This window comes from Entelurus aequoreus, linkage group LG20, assembly GCF_033978785.1.
Source record: "Entelurus aequoreus isolate RoL-2023_Sb linkage group LG20, RoL_Eaeq_v1.1, whole genome shotgun sequence".
Taxonomy (NCBI): domain Eukaryota; kingdom Metazoa; phylum Chordata; class Actinopteri; order Syngnathiformes; family Syngnathidae; genus Entelurus; species Entelurus aequoreus.
In genome coordinates this window covers 21854712-21872838 of record NC_084750.1, presented here as the reverse complement: position 1 = coordinate 21872838, position 18127 = coordinate 21854712, and the positions used below count along the sequence as shown (strand labels likewise).

The 18127-nt window shown below is 35.5% G+C and overlaps 1 protein-coding gene across 1 annotated transcript; it reads right to left on the bottom strand.

Moving 5' to 3' along the window:
* Nucleotides 1–495: 495 nt before the first annotated feature.
* zgc:114119 (Mediator of RNA polymerase II transcription subunit 30-like) lies at nt 496–11662 on the bottom strand. The gene is made up of 5 exons (XM_062028861.1): nt 11546–11662; nt 8708–8968; nt 5017–5175; nt 2600–2689; nt 496–1261 (listed from the first exon to the last, which is right to left on the bottom strand). The coding sequence occupies exons 2-5, from the start codon at nt 8954–8956 to the stop codon at nt 1166–1168; spliced, it is 594 nt and encodes a 197-aa protein (XP_061884845.1). The 5' UTR covers nt 8957–8968; nt 11546–11662; the 3' UTR covers nt 496–1165.
* Nucleotides 11663–18127: the final 6465 nt, after the last annotated feature.

Below are 18127 nucleotides of genomic sequence, written 5' to 3'. Positions count from 1 at the left end.
TGTGTTTTTCATACCTACCTTTGTTTTCTGTGTAAATTCACTCGATCAACCCTTTTCTGAAATTGCACACTACAAAACAATCCAAGTATAAACTGCGATTTGTGCCGATATCGTCTCGGATTAATAATGGTAATCGTATTGGAAGTCAAAAAGTTGTATACCGGTATGCACAACACTACTTTATTAAAAGAAAAATTATATCCCCGGCGATTTTTCCACAAATTGAAATATCTTTATACAAACATTGATCCAACACAGTGTAGTGCAGTTTATAAAAGGCAATGGCATGGCCACCCTACTCATTACACCTTGCAGGTTTAAAATTAAATAATGAATAAATAATTATATTTCCACACTCTTGCTAGGATTTAAGATATCTAGCGATTAGGTAGCAATTTGTTGTCATCTATTGATTAACGTGCAAGCTGCCAGCCAGCGATTAGTAGCATTATACTGTCTTATTAGAATATCTTAGTATTGCACAATACCAAGTTACATTTGGGGCCAGTTTAATATAAAACACAATTTTAAACACTCTGCTTATTCCTCAGTTTAGGGGTCTTTGGCCAGGAAAACATGGAAGATCCCCCGCTCTAAATGTTTAAGGAGATGCAGAACTTCTATTATTCATACCTTTTATTTAGAAAAAACAATCCAAAAACGAAGATATAATCCAGTATGCTGGTCGACAAAAGGACATTCTCAGGCAAGAAAGTCTGAAAATCCAAAAGGTCAACAGTGTCGGGCACTGAGGAAGACTAATGAAGCACATACACACTACCTGTACAAGGCACCTGAGATGAACATAGCTGCCAAGGGGATTTAATTGGAACCCACCAATTTTGGGAACATAAAGAGCACAATATTATAAACACGTTGAGTTTTCTGGAAGAACGGCTCTGATCCGTGTCAGATGATAAGTTCACACATTGCGGCACAAAAAGGAAATATTTGCTATGCAAAAATGAATAACTTATTGCAGTAAAAAAAAAAAGGAGGTGGAAAGTAGTGTAGAGCTCATCGAACAGAAAACCCAACATAATTGTGGGTGTCATCTATAAACTCCAAACAAAAACAGTGCAACTTATAGAAATAAGATGTCCCCTTATCCGTTGTGCAGTCCATGGCCAACTTGGACATTTGAAAAGTCTGTGCATCAAATGGATCATTTCCTAAGAGTCAACATGGCGTTGACGTCCCACAGCAGGTTCCTCATCTGATCCATGAGAACCTTCATTTCCTGGTTCTTCTGGCGCACTTTCTGCGTACGGACCACATTAGGGGGGGTATTTGAGTCAAGCAGGAAGCGACTTTAGAGTGCTTTGTAACCTACGAGTCAACTGGGAGAATATAAACGCAGACCCTTGTCTATGAAGGGTCAGCTGGAACAAATTTAAAAATAACTCATCTTTAAATCATTAGTTAAATGTGTCATTAATTATAATAATTATACTGTTATTTGTTTATTTTTTTAACGGTATTTAATCATTTCAATAATTATTTAAATATTTAATAATGATTGATTTAATTATTTAATTTCATGAACCTGTGTGTCATTATGTAAATAAATCATGAAATAATGACATCAATAATGAATACAATTTTAACAATCTATTAAATATTTCAATAATGCATTCCATTATTAAATAATTCCATTTACTTCAACATTAAAAATGAATGACATATTAATAACAAGTATAACCATTCTTATTGTAACTTAAATATAAAGTGGTTATTTGGCGCCATCTGCAGGCTGGATGGACGTATAGCAGCTTTAATAATAATAATAATAATAGATTTTATTTGTAAAAAGCACTTTACATTGAGTAAACAACTTCAAAGTGCTACAGTGTATTAAAAAAATTAAAATAAAAAGATAATAAAGAATAAATAAAAATAAAAACTAGAACAGCCAAATAGCTAAAACTAGTATGCATATATCTCAAAAAAGTTTTTTTTTAAAAGAAGGGTTTTAAGCCTTTTTTAAAAGCATTCACAGTCTGTGGTGCCCTCAGGTGGTCAGGGAGAGCGTTCCACAGACTGGGAGCGGCGGAGCAGAAGTATCTTTACGCGTCATTTTACATTTTCCCAGCAGGAAGATGCTTTGACAAGCAGTAATGTGGTGTAACTATACGTTTTCGAAGTACAATACTGTGATCTCTATGCATGTGAACCTTTCTTAATGTTTGTTTAATTACTGGGAGTGACTTATTATAGAGTTTGGAGCATCAAAATAAGCAAATAAGGACTTTTTATGGGTGCTGCCATTATTGGCGTATTTTTTGCTATTCTCTGGGTGCTGAAATGTAACCTTGCAGATATGCATGCACAAAGCACCTGGATGTTCACAATACATTGGAGGTTTGTGGATAACACAAGGAAAAGAGCAATTTGAATTGTTGTGATCATATCAATTCCGCATAAATATAACTACAATTTAAGGCTGGTTAATATCATGGTGTCTCATAATAATAATAATAATATGTCAGCAATTTAGTTTAGGAGTGTTTACACCGTATTCCCTTCAGTTTAGGTACTAAATATAGCTTGAACAACACTTCACAGCTTGCAGATATGACACAAGAGAGGCAAAACATACCTCGAGGACTTCTTTCCTCTCCTGGTGGACAGCAGGACTACAAGGCTCCACTCTGACGTTGACCAGCTCTTCTCCAACATAGGGCACAAGCTGAGAACAATATACATATATCAACTACGGATGTCTCGATCCGATGTTGATATTGGTACAAAATGCAGAGAAAACAGAGTGTATGTTCTTTACCACATCACAAATTGTAAGATCAGCACTGTGTGAGAACATTTTAACAAGAAATGGGCAACAAATTGTGTTAGTAACTTCTTTTAAATACTAAGGATTTTTAATTGATGACCACTTGAGTTTTAAGGAGCACATTCAGTATGTTATAAAAAACTTAAACTTTTACTGGGATTTTATTATAGAAACAAGTCTTGCTTTTCTTTTAGTGTGAAACAGAAAATTGGTGGAAACAACCTTTTTACCTGTTATTGACTATGGAGATGTGTTGTACATGAATGCTACTGCTGGTTGTCTCCACAAGCTGGATAGTGTGTACCATAGGGCACTGAGGTTCATCACCAACTGCGCTCCCCTTACTCACCATGGTGTGTTATACTCAATGGTTAACTGGACGTCTTTATGTGCTCGACACCTCAATCTGTGTTCTCAAGTAAGTGTTCATCTACAAAGTATGTGTTCATCTACAAAACCATTCTGGGTATCACTCCATCTTATCTGTCTTGTCTTTTAACAAAGAAGTCACAATCTTTGTTCAATGAATGTTCTGCAATTTGTCGTCCCCAAAATAAGAACTGAACTGGGCAAGAAAGCATTAAGGTTTTCAGCACCGAATATCAGCAAAAAAAAAACAAGTATTGGATGAAAAGGTAAACATGGTAGGCTAGGCGTGTAAGTCTTTGGACACCTAACGATTCGATCTGATTCCGATTCCTGGGGTGACGATTAGATTCAGAATTCATTCTGAATTCAAACAGATTTGCGCAATGTATTATTTGGTATTATAATGAAAGATTTTCAAAACAGGTTACAGGTTAGACAAGCTCCTTGTGGCTTCATAGAGATGGCCTAAACATGTATTTTTTTAAAAGTATTCTTATAAAGAAAATAAGGATGAATAATAATTGTGATTTGGATGTAAATTAAAAAAAATGTCACCCTTATGGTAGGCTCTGAGCTACACAACAGCTAAGCATAACGATATAGTTTTTAAAACTCGTTATATCGTGATCACGCATGTTGAGGACACATTCTAGCTGACAGCGACAAGTGGACGCACGCAATGTAGCATTCTTGCTCGCGGCTAATGTGCCTCCACAGTGCAAACCCACTTCTAATTTGTCAATTCTCGCCTCCATGGCTGCAAATAAACTATGTTTCTTAAAAGTGGAGGACGAGGACGAGCTAAACATACACTACACAACGTAGGAAGATATGCTAAACACAAGCTGGCGCTTTTGAATGTAAACTAATGTAGGCGGATTGATACAAACATCGACAAGAACGAAAACAGGTGTCTTTATGTAACAGTGGTGGGATCACAATTTTTTTTTACTATCAAAAAATGTTGTCGTTTTTGTTAGTTTACTTACTGAGGAAATAAATCTAAAGGATTGTCATCAGACTCAATCATTGGAAATAATTTAAATATTTCATTGATATTTTTGCACCGCCATCCTGCGTTTTTGTCTGATTATAATTGCGATTAAAAATGTAATCATTGAATGATATTAAAAAGTTGAAGTATGAATATACTCAATACTGACCCTATAAGTACTTGGTATTGGATTGATACACAAATGCGTACTATCACCTAATGTAAAGTATCCAAACAACAGAAGAATATGTGTTTATTATATTTTAACATAAGTGTAGACAGAACCATGTTACAACAGTAAGAAACATCTTTAAATCAGTAAGTAGATAAATAACAGTTTAGAACAAAATAATACAACAAGAAATTGCGCAATACGTTACCAGCTAAATTAGGATCCTTTAATGTTTTAAAATAATTGTTTTATCATTTACTGACCAAAAAATATTTTGTGATGTATATCGTTATCGCAAGAGGCCGCAATATACAGTACAGGCCAAAAGTTTGGACATACCTTCTTATTTCAATGTGTTTTTTTTATTTTCATGACTATTTACATTGTAGATTGTCACTGAAGGCATCAAAATTATGACACCTGTGAAGTGAAAACCATTTCAGGTGACTACCTCTTGAAGCTCATCGAGAGAATGCCAAGAGTGTGCAAAGCAGTAATCAGAGCAAAGGGTGGCTATTTTGAAGAAAGTAGAATATAAAACATGTTTTCAGTTATTTCACCTTTTTTTGTTAAGTACATAACTCCACATGTGTTCATTCATAGTTTTGATGCCTTCACTTTTGTACTGTACTGTACATCTCGATATAGACTTTATGCCACATGTGCATATAAACATTGAAATATTCTGACCTCTGCCGGCCCCTCCTGCAGGTCAGCAGTCATCTCCACGCAGCGTTCATAGAGGAGGCGAAGCTTGCGGAAGAGCAGGGCGAGCTGCCTCAGGTGTTCCTGAAGTTTGCCGAAGCGATCCTGGTACATCGCCTGGCTCTGAGTCACGCCGTTGGGAAGCTAATGAGGACAAGTGGCAAAGAAAATTGTGGGTAGATAGCGATTCATTTTAACAACAATTCGATTCCATTAAGAATTTGTGGTTGCCCGAAACGATTCAGGGATGAGATATATATATATATTTGTATTTTTTTATTATTATTTATTTTTCTGAAACGACTCAATGAGTTGACGTAGATTCAGTAACTTTTTAGCAAAAAAAATCAAGCAGTGAGACTGTGAAATAAATTGTGGATACTGGACAGCGCATGTGTAGTGTCCTATATTCTTGTTATTTCTTATGGGGGAATTATGTATTTATGAATTATGGATAAAAACATGCAAGTAAACAACAATTAAAGGCCAATACATTCACATCTTATTTGAATAAGGTGCAACCAACACTTTAGGTTGAATTAACAAGAGGAAACATGAATACAATATTAATATAAAAAATAAATTGTAACCAACAGCTTTTAGGTGAAATTAACGGTGGCTTTACCTGCTACTTCTGCTGTTGTTGACACAGAAATAAAAAAATTCAAAATAAATTTAAATAAAAAAGTACGGATGTGTGCTATGGCTATGAGTTGTTTTTTCCCTTGGCCTCAGTCTGGAAACCCTCTCCAGGGGCCCAGGCTTAGACCGATATTTTTTTCTCCCTAACGTCCCCCATTGTTTACCTGTATCTCACCTTTTTTTGTAAGGGGCGCCGGAAGTTGGCAGACCCGTCAGCGATCCTGTTCTGTCTCCCTGTAATGTTTGATCCTGTTCTGTCTCACTGTAATGTTTGTCTGATCTTGAATGGGATTGTGCTGAAAATTTTAATTTCCCCTCGGGGATTAATAAAGTATTTCTGATTCTGATTAAGTGCAATCAAATTTCTTCAAGCTAAATGAGCCTTGGTTTGACCTGCTCCTGCTCGCATTTTAATAAACAGCGACAGTAGGAGAGAAAACCCACAACAAACGTAAAGGCCACAACACGACGACATGAAGCCACGACACAACAACTACAAGGCAAAACACGAGAATATAAAAGACGAAACGCAAGTGACGGCGGACATGTTTCCGCGAGTCAACGACTTTCTGAGACGCAAAGTTGAAAAGGGCGGAATGAACAAAGTTGGAAAAGTAAGTTAAGTGTGACCATCACACTTGTATACAAATGTATACTTATTAATTAATAATAACAGTTTTGTTTTAAACGTCCATCCATCCATCCATTTTACAATATAATTACAACACTTTATGTACATATTTATATACAGATTTTGAACAATAAGTTATTCACTGAAATATATTTATTAATTGTGGTTCTTACAAAAAATATATCTTAAAAAATTTAAAAGCTAAAATGTCTCTTAAAGCTCTGCCCCTTTAATTAGTGCATACTAAATAATTTAACTTTAGCCTACTACTACAACCATATTATTTACCAGCAACATAAAGTGAAACAGAGGCAGAGGTGTCCTGCCACAGTCAGTAACAAATAAACAGAAAACAGTAGTGGTCAAATACAAATAAGGCAACAAGAGAAGTATCCTACACTTCTCTTTTGTAAAGTAAATCTGAACAGCCTATATGGGCATCTACATCAACTATATGATTTGCCTGAAAAATTGGACAGGACAAAAAAATATATATATATATTTTTATTTTTTTTTAATTTGTGGCGGACGTAATTCTTTCGTGGCGGGCCGCCACAAATAAATGAATGTGTGGGAAACACTGTTTATCCTTTGCCAATACTTCTTCATTACTTTTCTTTTCAGTCCATGATATGCAGAGTATTTTTCTGAAGAACCACATTTCATTTGCCTCTAATTTTCTCAGTTGATTGTTTAAAGTCCAGTGTTACTCCCTCCGAGGTTTTAATCAAGGCTCAAGTTGTTCGTTTTTCTCCCACAGACATTTATTACAGCCACGCCTTCTTCTCGTTAACAACGATGCCAAAACGATGCAAAAATAATGCCGTCAGAACTAATAAATAAGAAAAACAGAACTTATAATTAGTCTGACATCAAATAAAAGAAAACACATTGATTTCACATACATTATAAGAAAGAATCATACCTCATTGGCCTCACAAACTCAGAGGAAATAAAGTTTATTTTGAAGCCGAGACTCTATTAACCTCTTTCATCAAATGCTTGCTGTCTCATGCTGCTTCCTTTATTCCGTCACATATTAATTGTCCCCCCAACAATGTGACCAAACCGGAACAAAAAATATGTTCCTCTCCAATTTACATGGGTTTTGTAACAAAAATAAAGTTAACATATACTTGCATGAATTAACCAAAGGAAATACATTTTTAATCACATTACCGTATTTTTCTGACTATAAGTCGCAGTTTTTTTCATAGTTTGGCCGGGGGTGCGACTTATACTCAGGAGCGACTTATGTGTGAAATTATTAACACATTACCGTAAAATATCAAATAATATTATTTAGCTCATTCACGTAAGAGACTAGACGTATAAGATTTCATGGGATTTAGCGATTAGGAGTGACAGATTGTTTGGTAAAGGTATAGCATGTTCTATATGTTATAGTTATTTGAATGACTCTTACCATAATATGTTACGTTAACATACCAGGCACGTTCTCAGTTGGTTATTTATGCCTCATATAACGTACACTTATTCAGCCTGTTGTTCAATATTCTTTATTTATTTTAAATTTCCTTTCAAATGTCTATTCTTGGTATTGGGTTTTATCAAATAAATTTCCCCAAAAAATGCGACTTATACTCCAGTGCAACTTATATGTTTTTTCCTTTCTTTATTATGCATTTTCTGACGGTGCGATTTATACTCCGGAGCGACTTATAGTCCGAAAAATACGGTATATATAAATGTGAACTTATATTTATACATTGTATTTCTTTACTCTAACCCACTATTAAATTATATAACATATATACAATGTGCTTCTCTCAGAAGCTACATCCAGCATTCACAGCCGTAAAGTAGGACAGAATATACATACGCTTTGAGGACTGAGTTTGGTGACCAATTTTTAAATAACTTTTTCACCTTTTCAATAATACTATCACACTACGTTCAGGAAGTAACAACCTCCGTCACTCCCATCGTCGCAGCTTTTGTGGCGTAAAGTTGTGTTGTGGCGTTTGTATTTGTTGTGGCTTTTGCGATCGTATTGTAGTTGAAAGTGGTTGTGTGGTAATTTATATTGTCTTGTTGCGTTTGTACTTGTTGTGACCTTTATCGGCCACCGTACCTATCCGTTATTCTTGTTTTGGCGACTGATGGCGATGACGCAGACTTGAGTAACGTTTAAAATCCTTATCATTAAAATGGTCGAACTTCTTTAAGCCAATGCTTTCCTTTTTCCAGTATCGATAAAAATGATCCATTTCCTTTTAAAACGATGCAAGATGGATACCTGTCTTCCGGAAGGCAAACTTGCCGAGCACAGATCAATGTAGCTGTATCTAAAGAATATAATGTAAATCAATATCGATTAAACGTTACACTCGTAGATGGTGTGTGTAGGAATGTCTGAGGGGGAAAAAAGTTTTCTCTTACTTGCGTGGCTCGTGTGATTTGAAAGATCTCCATGGTGCGAGTGACAATGTCCTGGACGGTCTCCTGTCCGATCCGACAGAGAAACACAGGGGAGATCTCTCTCAGGGCACCCTGGGGTGCCATTGGCTGTTGACCTGCGACCGAGGCGCCAGTGGGGGGCATGTGTGACTGCTGCTGCTGCTGCTGCTGCTGCTGCTGCTGCGGGGGCATCCCTGCCATGCCTGGCTTCTGTGGTAACGATGCCGCCATCACTACAGGAAGCTGAACACAAGTTCATTCAACTTTAACATCTCATATCGGAGTTATTGTGTAGAAATAACTACAAAAGTACACTTGTGTTACAAAAAACATCAGTTAGAATAATACATAATGTTGGATATAGAGAACATACAAACCCTTTATTCATTGAATCAAAAATACTGAAATTCCACCACAAGTATATCACTGATATGCTCCCACTATATACGCCCTCTAGATCACTAAGATCTTCTGAGACCAATCTGTTAGCGGTTCCAAGAGTAAACTCAAATCAAGGGAGATCATCATTCAGTCACTATGCAACACATAGCTGGAATAAACTTCCTGAAGATGTCAGACTCTCCCCAACTCTCACTACTTTTAAAACTAGACTGAAGACTTTTATGTTCACCTTAGCTTTCAGCTAAATCTTTTAATCTTTTAACTTTTAACGTCTGCACTGTTTTTATTTTTATTGTCTGCATTTTAATTTTGCTTTTATTTTCTTTCATTTCACTTTGTTGTCTGTGAAGCACTTTGAGTCTGCCTTGTGTATGAAAAGCGCTATACAAATAAAGTTGCCTTGCCTTGCCTTGCCACATAGTGAATTTGCAAACAGCTAAAATTATACACAAAGCAAACTATAACCTGCTACCCAAGAATATACAACAATTCTTCAAAAAACATAATCTTAGAGAAAAATGTAATTTTAAACAATTGTACGCATGTAAGACCTTCAGTATATCAGTATGTGGAATGAAATTATGGAATGGATCAAGCAAAGAAATCAAACAATGTACTAATATGATCCACTTCAAGAAACTCTTCAAACTTAAAAGTGTTTACAAAATACAAAGAAGAAGAACCATGATAAACACTCAGAATTTATCTCATCCATCCATCCGTTTTCAAGATAATCTTACTCATCTCACCATATGAAACATAAATTACTTCACCAATCATTATTTATTTATTTTTTATTGTTATTACTTCAGGGTTTCCCACACATTCATTTATTTGTGGCGGCCCGCCACGAAAGAATTACGTCCGCCCCAAATATAAATAAAAAATAAAAATATTTTTTTTTTTTTTTTTTTTTTTTGTCCTGTCCAGCTTCTCAGGCAAATCATATAGTTGATGTAGATGCCCATATAGGCTGTTCAGATTTACTTTACAAAAGAGAAGTGTAGGATACTTCTCTTGTTGCCTTATTTGTATTTGACCACTACTGTTTTCTGTTTATTTGTTACTGACTGTGGCAGGACACCTCTGCCTCTGTTTCACTTTATGTTGCTGGTAAATAATATGGTTGTAGTAGTAGGCTAAAGTTAAATTATTTAGTAAGCACTAATTAAAGGGGCAGAGCTTTAAGAGACATTTTAGCTTTTATATTTTATAAGATATATTTTTAGTAAGAACCACAATTAATAAATATATTTCAGTAAATAACTTATTGTTCAAATCTGTATATAAATATGTACATAAAGTGTTGTAATTATATTGTAAAATGGATGGATGGATGGACGGACGTTTAAAACAAAACTGTTATTAATTAGTAAGTATACATTTTTTTAGCCTTTTTAGAGAAAATCATATCATTGTAGTAAATTATGCAAATTACTCGATGATGTCATGGTGACCACGCCCATGACCACGCCCCCACCCCCCGCCCCCCACAGGTATCTTGGCAGTTTATGGGAAACACTGTACTTATAGAGTATATTGTGAATAAATTGAGAACGGGAAGTGAACAAAAGTGTTAGCAACTGCTATGTAAAGGAAAAGGGGTGGGATTAAATCAAATCTGCTTCTACCTACTCCTTGTCGAACATGTTGAATAGAGGAACTGTTAATTGTGATGTGTCGTGTTGCATGCATGCATGTGTGATGTGTCATGTTGTATGCATGCATTTGTGATGTGCCATGTTGTATGCATGCATGTGTGATGTGCCATGTTGTATGCATGCATGTGTGATGTGCCATGTTGTATGCATGCATTTGTGATGTGCCATGTGGTATGCATGCATGTGTGATGTGTCATGTTGTATGCATGCATGTGTGATGTGCCATGTTGTATGCATGCATGTGTGATGTGTCATGTTGTATGCATACATGTGTGATGTGTCATGTTGTATGCATGCATGTGTGATGTGCCATGTTGTATACATGCATGTGTGATGTGTCATGTTGTATACATGCATGTGTGATGTGTCAGGTTGTATACATGCATGCTCCAAATAAACTCAAACTCATCTCAACTCCATCCATCATTTCATTTCCTACCGCTTGTCCCAAAACGCACTTTCACTACACAGTTGCTCGACTTCAACGGGCGAAAAAGAAGCGTTAGACGGTGATCTGCTTCGACCAGAAAGCCAATAAAAGCCTAAAAATAATGCAATTCATAAAAATAAAATAAAGAGTACCACGTTGTGTTTTAGTGTAAATATGCAGACCGAGCTAGCATGCTAGCTGCCCCTACTGAGAGGCATGTCGGCTTAATAGTTTAGCGACGAAAAGAGCGGACATTAATACCTGATTTAAGACGACCTTTCGATAATAAAATAAGTCCAGGTATTTATAAATCCACGAAGTACTTACGTTGAACGTTTCTGTCTCATGAATAATTCCTCAAACTGTAGTCTTTTTTTATGAAAGCGCCTGATAATATCCTACTTCTGCTGCTATTTCAGGGCACTGTCGGTGCAGAAAACGTGCATTACTGCCACCCACAGGCCATATTCAGAACACCACTGGAAGAGGACTTTTTTTTTTTAATCGATGAAACAAAATAGCTACTTCAGCAATAATTATTTTGTACAATAACATATTGACTTTGTATGGCTTTTACAAATTTTACAAATGTTGTCTATATCACTAATATTTAAGTGCTTATCAACGCCAGCTCTAAAATATGAGCCTGTTTTGATGCTAAATTAAATGTTATGTTTTGATGTTGTATTTTTCAATCATATTGTATATGAATTGTGTGCTTTTTCTTTTCTTTTTCTCTCTCTTTCTTTTCTTTTTCTAATTCTGGCCTTTTTAGCTCGGTTGGTAGAGTGGCCGTGCCAGCAACTTGAGGGTTCCAGGTTTGATCCCCGCTTCCGCCGTCCTAGTCACTGCCGTTGTGTCCTTGGGCAAGACACTTTACCCACCTGCTCCCGGTGCCACCCACACTGGTTTAAATGTAACTTAGATATTGGGTTTCACTATGTAAAAGCGCTTTGAGTCACTAGAGAAAAGCGCTATATAAATATAATTCACTTCACTTCACAGGGGACTACGGATGAAAACTAGCCTTCTGGCTAATTCTGGCCTTTTTAACCATGTAAAGTCATGCGTTTTATGAAATTGCATTGTCCCCTTTGAAATCAACTAATCTAATCTAATCTAATCTAATCTAATCTAATCTAATCTAAATGGTCTGTTGCTCTTGTTTGCTTGTGGTGGCTGCACCAACATGAATAATTTATACACCACCTTCACACCTACTTTGACAAACATTGGATTTCACATAATGTGTAAATACCAATAAATTATTTGAATTTAAAATGTATTCATTTAATACATGACCTTATAATGTTAACTATCATACTAAAGTACCTGTTAAACTAAATAAAGAAAAGCACAATTTATGTTTTTGTTGAAACTCTTCACACTTAATACTCTGATACCTAATATAATTTAAGTCAGAGTGTATTTGGAGTATATATGTGCATAAAAACAGCGATACAGCCAATAAAATGTCCCCTAAATTGATCCAAATAAGGATATTTACTGTATAATAATCAACATTAAATTCCAGTAAACTAAATGGTTTATTATTGAATTTTTAAAAACTACTTTAAAAAAGCAACCTAATATAATGCAATATAGAGTGTACTATATTAATGCTTAAAAACAGCTATAAAGCTACCTATTATAATACAATTTAGAGTGTATGCATAGACAAATAATGCATAAAAACAGATATACAGCCAATCAAATGTTCCCTAAACCGATCCAAATAATGATATATACTGTATAATAATCAACATTAAATTCCAGAAAACTAAATGACTTATTATCTAAGTTTTGAAAACTAATTAAAAAAGCTACCTAATATAATGCAATTTAGAGTTTATCCAAAGAAAAATTATGCATAAAAATAGTTACACAGCCAATAAAATGTTCCCTAAATTGATAAAAAATAAGGTTATATACTTTATGATAACCAATATTGAATTCCAGTAGGGCTGCAACAGCTAATCGATTAAATCGATTGAAATCGGTTATTAAAATAGTTGGCGATTAATTTAGTCATCGATTCGTTGGATCTATGCTATGCGCATGCGCAGAGGCTACTTTTTTTTTTTTAAATAAACCTTTATTTATAAACGGCAACATTTACAAACAGCTGAGAAACAATAATCAAAATAAGTATGGTGCCAGTATTCTGTTTTTTTTCCAATAAAATACTGGAAAGGATAAAAATGTAGTTTGTCTCTTTTATCCGATTATTAATCGATTAATCGAAGTAATAATCGACAGATTAATCGATTATCAAATTAGTTGTTAGTTGCAGCCCTAAATTCCAGTAAACTCAATTACTTATTATTTAAGTTTTAAAAACAAATTCAATAAAAGCTACCTAATATAATGCAATTTAGAGTGTATGAGTAGAATTTTAATGCGTAAAAACAATAAAATGTCCCCTAAATTGATCCAAATAAGGATATATACTGTATAATAATCATAATTAAATTCCAGTAAACTAATATGTCAGTTTTAAAAACTAATTTAAAACGAGATAATTTAGTTAAATAAGATGAAGATAAAAAAAAAAAAGTATTATTTAGGTCTAACTATTTGTAAATATGACATTATTCTTTGACATTGTGGGAAAAAAGGGATATGGATGATTAATATTTGAGGTGTGGTGTTTATTTTTTCAAGTGTATGAGTGATTAATTGAGAAATTACATTAATTAAAGCCAAAGCCAGCATTTGAGGACACACAAATACACAGGTATTAACAATAAATGTCATTTGACAAATTCAGCATGCAGTTTTAGTGCTGCCAGCAGTATACTAGAGACATTTATTGCTGAATGTCTGAAAAAGTGACTTATTAAATTAATGGATTATATGCACGAACCGAAGTAGCCTAGCAACAAGCCCTTATCTTTCAGTTAGTATTTTCACACGAAGCTATTCCAACAATTCCATCTGTGTTTGTTTTGGGTGGAAAAATAAGAACATACGCATAAAAGAATTCTTCTCCTATCAAAAAATGTCAATGGCACTGTTTGCTAAAAGATTTCTGTCGTCAAATTCCTTCTTCGGGTGATCGAGTCAACCATCATTTCTCTCTGTTTACTTCATTTTCCTGAATAGTGAGTGTTTTCCATACTGAGATGAAAATGGTTAGTTTTTTTAACAGCGTAAAATAAAACTGCTCCAAAAAATAAGGGCGCAGATGCTCTTCAATAATTTATATGATAAAAAGGATAAAAAAAGAAAAGGTTTTTAAAGAGACCTCAGAGACCGTCAATGTACAACAGCCCCCTTAATTACAAATAAGTAAATGATAATAGCAAAATTTCTACCAGTTTGTAAGACTGGAGACAGATACCAGTTTTCTTATTTCCACAATTTTCTAAAAACATCGAAAATTATTTATCATTTACTATAATTATTTACTCTATGCAAACACACGTCTTCAGCTCTAAATATATCTTGCGGGGTACCCCAGGGATCAATCCTGGGACCACAATTGTTCAATGTTTTAAGTTACTAAGAACTTAAAGGCCTACTGAAACCCACTACTACCGACCACGCAGTCTGATAGTTTATATATCAATGATGAAATCTTAACATTATAACACATGCCAATACGGCCGGGTTAACTTATAAAGTGACATTTTAAATTTGCCGCTAAACTTCCGGTTCGAAACGCCTCTGAGGATGACGTATGCGCGTGACGTAGACCGGGGAACACGGGTATGCCTTCCACATTGAAGCCATTACGAAAAAGCTCTGTTTTCATTTCATAATTCCACAGTATTCTGGACATCTGTGTTCGTGAATCTGTTTCAATCATGTTCATTGCATTATGGAGAAGGAAACTGAGCAAGCAAAGAAGAAAGTTGTCGGTGCGAAATGGACGTATTTTTCAAACGTAGTCAGCCACAACAGTACACAGCCGGCGCTTCTTTGTTTACATTCCCGAAAGATGCAGTCAAGATGGAAGAACTCGGATAACAGAGACTCTAACCAGGAGGACTTTTGACTTCGATACACAGACGCCTGTAGAGAACTGGGACAACACAGACTCTTACCAGGATTACTTTGATTTGGATGACAAAGACGCAGACGTGCTACTGTGAGTATGCAGCTTTGGCTTCTAAACATTTGATCGCTTGACCGTATGTGCACAACTTTTTTTTGCGTATGTACGTAACTTTTTAAAAATATATAAGCTTTATGAACCTTGGGTTAGGTGAACGGTCTTTTGGGCTGAGTGATTGTGTGTGTTGATCAGGTGTTTGAATTGTATTGGCGTGTTCTATGGAGCTAGGAGCTAGCATAGGAGCTAGGAGCTAGCATAACACGTACCGTACCGTACGTGCGCGTCACGTACGTAACTTTTTAAAAATATATAAGCTTTATGAACCTTGGGTTAGGTGAACGGTCTTTTGGGCTGAGTGATTGTGTGTGTTGATCAGGTGTTTGAATTGTATTGGCGTGTTCTATGGAGCTAGGAGCTAGCAGAGGAGCTAGGAGCTAGCATAACAAACACGCAGGTGTTATTATGCAGGATTAATTTGTGGCATATTAAATATAAGCCTGGTTGTGTTGTGGCTAATAGAGTATATATATGTCTTGTGTTTATTTACTGTTGTAGTCATTCCCAGCTGAATATCAGGTCACCCCCGGCTCTCACAGCATCTTCCCTATCTGAATAGCTTCAACTCCCCACTAGTCCTTCACTTGCACTTTACTCATCCACAAATCTTTCATCCTCGCTCAAATTAATGGGGGAATTGTCGCTTTCTCGGTCCGAATCTCTCTCACTTCATGCGGCCATCATTGTAAACAATAGGGAACTTTGCGTATATGTTCAACTGACTACGTCACGCTACTTCCGGTGGGGGCAAGCCTTTTTTTTATCAGATACCAAAAGTTGCAATCTTTATCGTCGTTGTTCTATACTAAATCCTTTCAGCAAAAATATGGCAATATCGCGAAATGATCAAGTATGACACATAGAATAGATCTGCTATCCCCGTTTAAATAAAAAAAATTCATTTCAGTAGGCCTTTAAAGTTAGTATTTGCACACGATATATATGACTGATTGTTCTGGGGAAATCACACATAACAGAATACATTTATAAATTAAAGAGATGTTTTGACAAATACAGACTAGTCCTGAAGGACATTGACATGATAAAATGAAATGGAAATCTCATATAACAATATACAAAATAAAGTGGCAAGAAATACTTTAACAATGAGCAAAGCAAAATATGTTCTCGACCAAAAATCGCTCCACGTTCTCTACTGCTCTCTAGTGTTACCATATATGAGTTATTGTGCAGAAATATTGGGAATAACTACAAAAGTACGCTTCTTTCACTAACCGTATTACAAAAAAGTTCAGTTAGGGAAGGGGTCGGCAACCCAAAACGTTGAAAGAGCCATATTGGACCAAAAATACAAAAAACAAACCTGTCTGGAGTCGCAAAAAATTAAAAGCTGTATATAAGTCTTATAATGAAGGCAACACATGATGTAAGTGTCTATATTAGCTATAATAGCCTACTATCAAAAATGATAATGCAAATCTTTGTTGACAGAAATGTTGAAATGTAATTTTTATTTTACACATTTTTACAACATTAGAAACCATTAGTAAATCAGAGGCTACTCAGAAGGTGAGATAACTCCTGGAAATTACTGGCTTTTATTGGCCAAAGGTATAGATGTGTGTGTCCAAGTTTAAGGAAACGGCAGGCTGTCTACTTTTAATAGATTTATTACAATCTTTGGCAAGCTAGGTAATGTTTGCTGTGGTCTGGAACAACATGGCACACAAACAACTATCAGAAATGCAGCCAATATTACATACAGATAATGTGTCATGAGACATGCAAAACTAAATTATATACAAAGAGGATACAAGTAAAGGATATTAAATGAGCTCAAATATACCGACAAATGAGGCATAATGATGCAATATGTACATACAGCTAGCCTAAATAGCATGTTAGCATTGATTAGCTTGCAGTCACGCACTGACCAAATATGCCTGATTAGCACTCCCAACAAGTCAATAACATCAACAAAGCGCACCTCTGTGCATTCACGCACAGCATAAAACATTTGGTGGACAAAATGAGACAAAAGAGTGGAAGATTTTACATGTAAACAAACTGTTGCGTCACAGTCCAGACTATGGTGAGTTCAAGAGCCGCCGAAATTAGTAAGTCATCAGTGAAGCATACACACAAACATATTAAACAGTGGGCTTTCTAACAATTGGGAAGGTTTGTGTCATGTTTGTCCTCAAACAAAAAACATACTAAAACAAAGAAAATGTTTTTTCCACATCTTTTTCCATTTTCAATCCTTTTTTAAAAATGCTCCAGGGAGCCACTAGGGCGGCACTAAAGAGCCGCATGCAGCTCGAGAGCCGCGGGTTGCTGACCCCCGGCCTGAACCCTTTCGGTGTGTAAAATTGTCCATTTATGAATTCGTGGATGTAAAACTTTTTTTTATTATTTTGTTGGCCACTGACCGAAGATATAATCAATTAAAGTAAACTAGTATAAATCAAATTAGCAATTAGTTCCGGTTTGGTGTTATTGGTTAATTTTCTGTTCAGTATCACTTCTTGTCCCTGCGCTCTTTTTTTTTCAAAAGTACTTCCTGTTTAGTCTCTGTTTTGCAGCACCTTTTACTGTCTGGTCCTTTTTTTCCATATCCATATTTTTCCCCTATCTTTTTCCATTTTCAATCCTTTTTTAAAAATGTTTCAGGGAGCCACTAGGGCGGCACTAAAGAGCCGCATGTGGCTCGAGAGCCGCTGGTTGCTGACCCCGGAGTTACGGTAATACATAATGTTAATTATAGAGAAAATTCATTCATTAAATCAAAAATATTGAGAGTCTATAATTTGTTGCATTTGCAAACAGCT

What these genes read in the sequence shown, in the direction of transcription:
- zgc:114119 (XM_062028861.1), bottom strand. Translation starts at nt 8,956, where the DNA reads ATGGCGGCATCGTTACCACAGAAGCCAGGCATGGCAGGGATGCCCCCG. An exon ending in AAATCACACGAGCCACGCAA is followed by an intron (nt 5,176 to 8,707) that starts GTAAGAGAAAAC and finishes TGTCCTCATTAG; the next exon opens with CTTCCCAACGGCGTGACTCA. An exon ending in AGAGGAAAGAAGTCCTCGAG is followed by an intron (nt 1,262 to 2,599) that starts GTATGTTTTGCC and finishes GTCCGTACGCAG; the next exon opens with AAAGTGCGCCAGAAGAACCA.